We start from the raw sequence: 8,852 nt of genomic DNA on the forward strand, positions 1-8,852 counted from the left end.
TTGGGGAAAGTTTGAATAGTCATATTGGACCACTGGTTGATGAGCACGGAATTTTAATTCAGGACGATAGTGATATTGCTAATGTTCTTAATAACTTTTTTCGAGTGTTTTTAACGACAACTGTATCTCAACAGTTGACACCAGCAAGACACAAGCTATAGTACAGCTTGAGGACTTTGTATTTCCCCGGGATGACGTTTTACTTCATTTGAAAAAAATTAAAGAAACTAAAGTTCTGGGACCGGATAATATTTATCCAAAAATTTTAGTTGAATGTGCAGAGGAATTAGCAGATGTAATTGTAAATATTTTCAATTCTTCTTATAACTCAGGGACAGAGCCAGAGGATTGGAAGCTGGCTAACATTACACCGCTTTTTAAGAAAGGGTCTAAAAGGAGTGTGAGAAGTTATAGACCTGTGAGTCTAACTTTGGTGGTTTGCAAAATTTTTGAAACATTGATTAAAATAAGGATAGTAAATTTTTTAGAGACTAATAATCTATTTATTACATTTCTATGACAAAGTTACCATGGCTTTAGACAATAAGAAGCCTGTAGATGTTGTTCACATTGATTTTCAAAAAGCTTTCGATAAGGTACTGCATGTTGCTCTACTTAGCAAATTAGCTGATGTAGGAATAGGAGGGATAATTTTCATTTAAGTAAAAAACTGGCTGACTGGAAGGAAACAAAGGCTAGTTGTAAGGGGAAATTATTCTAAATGGAGTGAGATTTTAAGCAGGGTTCCTCAGGGATCAGTGTTAGGGCCTGTTTTGTTCATTGTTTTTATGAACGATATTCATAAAAATATTTCTGGAAACATGAATCGTTTTGTTGATGATGTCAAAGTTGTGGGGATTGTAGAAAATGAAGAACAAGCAAATCACCTGCAAGAGAATCTAGATCATATTACGGAGTGGGCTGATAAATGGGGTATGGCTGTTAATGTTGGGAAATGTCAAGTGCTACATTTATTGCATGGAAATACGTGTACAAGTTATTATTTGTAAGGTTCAGTCATTACTCAGGCAGAAAAGTTACTGGTCCGGACGTCTTAATAAGTCAATATTTAAAGTTTAGTCAACAGTGCAGCATAGCTAGTAACAAAGCCAATAAGATGCTTGGGTTCAAACAAATCTAAAGAAATTCTTCTGTCCTTATATAGAAGTTTGGTAAGACCTCATTTGTAGTACACTGCTCAGTTTTGGTCTTATCTTAAGAAATTGAAAAGAATTCAAAGCTGGGCTACAAAACTAATAAATGGACTTTCTCATTTAGACTACGATTCCAGGCTTAGAATGCTAAAAATGTACAATCTTGAGCAAAGAAGAGAACGAGGGGACTTGATTCAGTTGTTTAAATTTATTAAAATGAAAGGTGTTACAGGCTAAAGTTTAGCATTGAAAACAGGACAACAGGAGCAGAGGTCATAGTTTTAAGCTGTTTAAATCTCAGGCTAACATGGATTTTAGGAAATATTATTATTTTAGCAGGGTAGTGGAACCTTGGAACAGCTTACCGGAGGAGATGGTAATGAGCGAGGGAGTAGATAGTTTTAAGAGGGCCATTGATCTTCATTGGGGATTGTAATTTGACTAGGACCAGCCTAGCTGGCCCAAAGCCTGTTGCTGGTCGTCACTTTTGTATAATTTTAAAACTAAGAAAGTATATCATTGCTTTTTCACCGTAGGTCATATTTTGCCACCCTGAAAAAAGAAAAGTTGAATCTTAAACCTATAAATGAGTTAAATTGATAAATATTAAGTTTTATTTGAACCTTTTAAAAAATTTTCGTCATGTATATTATGATTAAAGAACTTTTTTCAAAAACACTCGAAAGAACTCAAAATTCAAGAGAATTTTCATCAGACTCTATAACTTGCATCAGTCCAGAAAAATACTGTACTTTTTTTTTTACTTTTGCTTACTTTGCCCTTTATATAGAATATTATTTTATTATCTATTATTGTTATTCTTTTTAAATACTGTAATGCACTTATATCTATCCAGGAATTAGGTGTAACTAAAGTTGGTCACATCAAGCGGTTGCTTCAAGCTATCAAGGACATTACATCTCACTCCATTGGAAGGAAACTTGCATTATTATGATCTGCCTTTACCAATTTTATGATATATATATATATATATATGTGTGTGTGTATATGTATGTATGTATGTATATCATCGGGGAAGTGACAAGAAGTTGTACATTCCATATTCTCTCATTCTACAAAGAGAAGTATTGTTGCGTAATATTTTTTGTGCTCACTGCTGCTTTTTTCAGAGCTCTTTGTTACCATGACATGTTTCACCTATAAAGGCAACTTTTTTAAAAAAATTTACGGAGGTGATTTTAATACTAAATCAAAATAATTTATTGATGCAAATGAGAATTGTTTTCCACATTTGCTTCATGTTAATAATATTAGAAGATCACATCAGTTTTGATGCACTGCCTTTCAAAAACATGACAAGTTGAAATTTAATGTTGTATATACTCTATGTGTTTCTTTTTTTTTTATAGTTGTTAATGTTTATTTTAAATACTGTTTGAAATTAAGTTTTGTAACATGTATTTAATTTATAAATTTGTATATTGTGAGAATCATGCATTCTGAACTAATTACTAGCAAGTTTAATTTTAAAGTTCAAATTTGAAGGTATTCAGAGTAAAATATTTTTCTGCTCTACATCTGGAGAAATAGAAATTAATAATTTTTTGCTATATATAGTACCGTATACTGTCTTTAGGTGTGGCAAAACTGAGATAAGAAGAATCTGATTCTTTCATTAAAATTTTTCCTCTCAAACATTTTAGTTCCTATTCAGGTTTAACTGCATGCTCAAGTTTTTTGCTTTCTCTCACAAAATTAAATGTTAACGCATAATAAAATTTTTAAGTGCCCAATTTTCAAATATGCTTTTAAAACAGTTACAACCATCAAGTACTCTTATTGATTCAGGGAGGAGGGATACAGACAGGAGAGAGGGATCATGCTGAAGTGTGTTGATTTTTGGATAAGAAAAATTTCTGAAACTGCTTGGGTGTCAATAAAAAGCACCAAATCGGCGAGGAATAGAATGCATAGTAGGACATAAACGTAACTAATTAATTTCATAAGCAATGATAGGATTTCAAGCATTTACTCCTAGAAATAATTCATTAATTGAAAATATTGCTGCAATCATTTACACTTTTACATTTTATTCATAAAGTGTTTGAACTCAATGTGGATGATTAATATTGCCAATGGTTAGGGGGTCATGACCCCTATGACCCTCCCTTTGTATCCGTCCTAGAATTAATTAGCAAAAGGTAAGGTGCCCTAAAGCTACCACAAAAAAAAAAAAAAAAAAAAAAAAACCAATCTAAACCCGACTTCTTTAAATAAATCAAATATTTTAAAGCATAAACAGTTTTCTAAAATAATTTAAAATGAGTTTTTCTTTCTTAAGTTTTAGGAACTGATGTCCAATTTAGGAACTCTTTTAGGTGTTAGTTTTAAAGCACCTTTCATGTTTTTGCATTTTTCAATAAGTTTTTTCTTTTAATGACTAGGGGGCTATGCCCCCCGCTCACTAACGTTCACCAGCCCCCGAAGATTGCTTCGCAATCTTTTTTGATTTACAAAGATTTAAATCGTCAATGAGAAAGAAACAGATTAAAAATGCATTATGAGCTCCCTTTGGATTAAAAAGCACCCCTTTCCCGGGTTTCAAAGTAACTTGTACCAACTTGCAGAGCTGTAAGGGCTCAGGGGCTCATGAGCATTGAAAAACTGCAGTTTTGTACGTTTGAAAAGTCGCTTTCATGTTCGTGTTCTCTAGTAATATATTTTGCTCTTTAGCTCGGGGCTTGAATTGAGTTGCGTCTAAGATTTTCCGTAAAAATCGAAACCCTTAAAGTTTGTGAATAAGAAAGAAGAAACATGGAAATCAAAAAGACTTAACTATGGCAATGCCAAATAGAACATCAATAGTTTTAATGGAGATGAGATTATTCTAAATTGATTTTTAACGGCTTGTCACTTTTTTTCCTTTGGAGATAGAAGTTTAGTTTTTCGACCATAGGTCAAGTTAGATCTGGAGTATAAAAAGCCGCTCTTTTCAGTGTTGTCAAAAAGAAAACTGTAGGACAATTCCTTCACTTTTTACTGATAGATTTAATGAAGAAAGTAGTGCCTAAATTTTAGTTAAGTCTAAAAAAGGTCAAGCTAAATCGCAAATAACTCCCGCCGTATTTAAGTTAGAGCATTGAAACAAATTGCGTAGAACGCGGAAAATTCTGCCCTTTCCAATGATATATAAATGTGCAAGTAATTTTTCACCCTTTAATAGGCAATTTACTCAAAACTTGAGCTTAAAAAAAATAATTACAAAAAACTAATTCAAATTTTAAAAAGTAAAACCCCAGGTGCACACCCCTGGGGCTTGAAGTAATTTTGTACAAAATTTCAAGGCTGTAGGTGCTATGGGGTCTCCCGGACGGACGTCCGCCACAGACTTCCTTCCAGAATTTCTTTGAAACCTTACTTTTATTTACTATAAAGAGATAATCAATTTAAAATATAATTCATGTGTTTTCCAAACAACAATAAAGTTGTTTAGAGTTTAAGATAAAAAAGTTGTTTTGTAAATCTACGTAAGTAATGCTCACTTATTGAGACATTTTTAATGATATTTTTGGGGTTTCACATTTGTTTACTTTGATAAAAGAACTCAGACTTCTTTTTATCTGTTTTGCATTGGCTTAGAATCACAATCATAGCATATTTTATGACTATTTTATTAGATGTTGACTTTTAAATGATAAGCAAGTATTCTGTAAGATTGTGAACTTGTTGTCCCCAGTTACTGATTGACATTACATGTCATTTAACTACATGACAGAACAAAACGTATTAACTTAACCACTGATATTGCCTTCAAGAAAGTTAGAGTTTTTAATGTGTATTTATATACATATATCTATATACTAATGGATCGCTCCTCAATTGAAACCTAATGATGTGATACAGCAATATTACTTGAGGGTATCATTCAGCATTAAATTTGAAATAACCTGTAATGGTGTAGTCTGTATTCACTTATTATAAACATATGGTACTTCCACTTTCTATATGATATACTCTATTCTCATAATGGAAATGTTTGTTTGTTGTTTTCTAAGATATCCTCATAGTGTTTCACTGGAATTTCAAAAGATTTGCTTGTATTTGATTCGTATAACCGGAGCATACATTAGAATTTATATTGGGAGAGGCCAAGCCATATATTTTTTAACTTTCCAAACATAAGTTTGAAGACATCAAAATACCTATTCACGATGATTAGTTTTAATCTTTTTCCCATTAGGTGTCTGGGCCCCTTCAGTTCCCCTTTTAACGCATGGAAGGGTCAACCTTTAACCATTTGTCATGAATGAAAAGCAGTTAAGCTTTATTTTGATAAATAGTATTTTAAGATAAATAAATACCTTTGTGCTGAACAGTAAAGTAAGACAAAACAACGTTAGAAGAAGCACAAATTTGCAAATTACAGCAGACACGTGTTTCGGGGTTCCCTGTAACGCCGAAACACGTGTCTGCTGTAATTTGCAAATTTGTGCTTCTTCTAACGTTGTTTTGTCTTACTTTATCTTACTTTAAATAGTATTTTATTTAAAAATTCTTTTTTATAGTGAAATATTGCTTGAAATTTATAGTACTCTTCCCAGGGCTGTAACGGGACTTTTGTTTCAGGGAGGGTTGTACCAAAATCATTTTACATGAAATCTACGCTATCATTTAAATTTGACTTCATTCATAGTTTCTATTGATCTTTACTGCAATAGGCAAATGAAAGAGATGACCTATCTATTTAGTGAAGAGAAGCGATCTGATGTGTATACTTTATACTACATAATTTCGTTTGTACCCTATTTATCGGTCTTTTTGCTAACTCAAAAAAAAGAGTAAATGTGTGTAGAGACAAAGTTCAAATAATTTTTCAACAATAGTTCCATTTTTCAAATTAAATTGAAAGAAAAAAAAATAAAATAAATCGAACAGTAATAATAATTGTTTCAGAAAATAAAGGAAGATGAAATGCATTTTTTTTTCTTTTTTAAATTTTGGAGGAGGTTTGAATCCTAAAAACCCAACCTTTAAATACTGCCCTGAGTCTTCCACATACTTTCATGTTTCTTCCATGCAGGAAGCATCAAAAAATAGTTTAGAAGTTACAACAGTGTAAACAAACAAATAATAATAGTAATAATAATAGCAAAACCAGCGATTAGTAAAGCCAGTATTCAATCTTACTACAGTTATAGATGTTTTCTATCATTCTGCTTTGATTATCTATTTTATTATAAATAAATTTTATCCTATTCAATTCCTAAATTTAGAATAAAATACGCAAATTTGGATTAACTATGTGTGTAGAAGATTAATCTGTACTTGTATCAAACTCTTGCAATTTCTTTAAATTTTTATTCAACATTCCATTTCCCATTAAATGACTAATAAATGGCTAATATATGGCTATGGTCAACAGTACGGTTCCAGATTTGACTTCTTTGCTGATCTCGCTAATAAAATTTATATACCTTCCCTTTTTTTTTCACAATTTTTTTTATAATTTTTATCTAATGCTTAATGACAAATGGACATTAAATGGTGATGCTCACACCAGTTATTATTCGAATGTATTGGGGTGAAGAAAATCAGAATCACATCATTTGCTGCAAAAATGTTTTTAATAATGTTCCACAGAGCTTTTGATTGTGCTATTTATATTTTTCAGAGCATTTTATAGCCTCTCAAATCTTCTATATTTCCAAGGATTCTTTTTAATATTATCTGTCATTATTTGGATACATAGAAGTTATACCATTACAGATAAATTTTGAATTTAGCTTCCAAATTGTATGTGCTGTCAGGTGCTGAAGAAAGTTTGAATGTCTATCACTATGCAAACATCTTAAAATCAATTTGTTTTCTTTAGCTAGGTTTATAATTGTAGTCTGGGTGCTACTGTGCTATTTCGTCCGTAATCTAATTCATAAAACATGTTGTACAGCCTATTTGAGATATATATGCATTGGTTACAGTAAACTAATGCCTTATATGGTTGAATATAAAAAAAATTGAAAATATATATCTTATGTGTGCATATGCATACAGTACACAAATAATAAATCTGACTTCAAATTTCTTTTATTGTTATTATTACTTACAACATAATTTGAACAACAATAACTGTTTATTTATTTCTTGTGTGAATCATTTTGGGCTAATTTGTAGACATATTTAGTTAACCATCAATCAATCAACAATCCTAGTTAATCATCTGAGTAGTTACTTTAAGTACTGTAATTTCAAATTGATGTTTATTACCATGGTTTCTCAGAAAAAATGATTTTCTCAGACTTCATAACTTTTTAAATTCAAGTTCAAGCATAAAGATTGGTTCTGATTTCTTACACACAATCTTATCTCTCGATTAAAAAAAAAAAAAAAAAAAAACTTTTGAAAAGTATTTTGAATTCTACATAACATTCTTTTTTTAATCTATATTTATACTGACACACCGAAAACTAAAAGTGGTTTTCAACCAAAACTTTATTAAAATATGTAATATTTCATAATTTTTAATCATTTTCAAATGTTTTTAAATTTTGTAAATAAAAAAATAAAATTTGTTTCATAGAAAGACAAAAAAAAGTGAAAAATTACTAATATATGCACATAATATTTTCCCAAAATCTCTGTACATATACCATAAAATGCCAAAAGTTTGTAATAATGAAACCCGCAAGTCCCTAAAAGCCATAATGTTTACTCTACATAATGTAAAAAAATATTTTTACACTATGTTAAATGTGCCAATGCAGCTATTGAACTTGCTTACAAATGACTTATATTATGAGAGTTAACATTTTTGTGTAAGAAGTGTAATTGAAAAATTTGGATGTTTCAAATTTTTTTCCCGATATTAAAACAAGTTATCATCAAACTTTTTCTTTATTTGTATTAATCTGAAATGTATTTTCTAATTTTTTACTACCTCAAGGAAGGGCTTGAAAATACATTTCATTAACTGACAAGTCATTTTAGGTACTGTTCTTATTCTCCATGAACTTTATGCTTGGAAAACGTTATTGAATGTTCTATTTTATACCTTTAAGGTAAAATCACCAGCAGTTGACACTGTAACATGTAATAAATAAATAAATACTTTTGTAATAAATGGTCATCAATAACATTTTGATTGCTTTTGCAGTAATCTGCTAATTTTGTGCTTCAAAATGTTGTTGATTGCCATTTACTGTAACATGTGTTTGACGTTACCTAGTTGTTGACACTTGCAAAGAATATGAAGTATGAAGTGAAAAAGGGGGCGCTTGAAAATAGCGTGAGCATTGAGACCACTGGTCTATTGTACTATCCCCACTTGAACCACTAGTAGAGCCCAATAATAGAAACGAATTTCAGCAGTTGCCTAACAGATAGTTTAGGCAGTTCCCAGGTATCTACGTAGTGGTATCCTTAGTGTTCAAATCTTTGCGCAGAGTAGTAGTCACATTCATACGGTACATGAATTTATAAAGAATAAACCCAAAAGTAAGTATTGCAAATTTGGACAGTTCATAATTTTGATTTAAAAGGCATAAGACAAAGAACTAAATGCCTTTTTAATCGAAATTATAAAATGGTTTTTAAATTTGCAATGCTTACATTTCAACTTATTCTTTACTAGCGCTGTATTGACTACTGGTGGATTTACCTAAATTCATCTAAATATATTGGAGTTTTTTCTATCCTAATATCTCTTTTGATAGAATGCCCATTCATGTGCCTAAACTACAA

The 8,852-nt window shown here is 30.8% G+C and overlaps 1 protein-coding gene across 1 annotated transcript in view; it reads left to right on the forward strand.

The window, feature by feature from the left end:
• LOC129235185 (diacylglycerol kinase eta-like) overlaps positions 1-2,122 on the forward strand; it is a 303,413-nt gene extending 301,291 nt beyond the window's left edge. The window contains exon 29 of the mRNA XM_054868880.1: positions 2,011-2,122. Within this exon, the coding sequence (XP_054724855.1) occupies positions 2,011-2,109 (99 nt within the window). The 3' untranslated portion in view covers positions 2,110-2,122. The remainder of the gene's footprint in view (positions 1-2,010) is intronic.
• Positions 2,123-8,852: the final 6,730 nt, after the last annotated feature.

This window comes from Uloborus diversus, chromosome 2, assembly GCF_026930045.1.
Source record: "Uloborus diversus isolate 005 chromosome 2, Udiv.v.3.1, whole genome shotgun sequence".
Lineage (NCBI taxonomy): Eukaryota > Metazoa > Arthropoda > Arachnida > Araneae > Uloboridae > Uloborus > Uloborus diversus.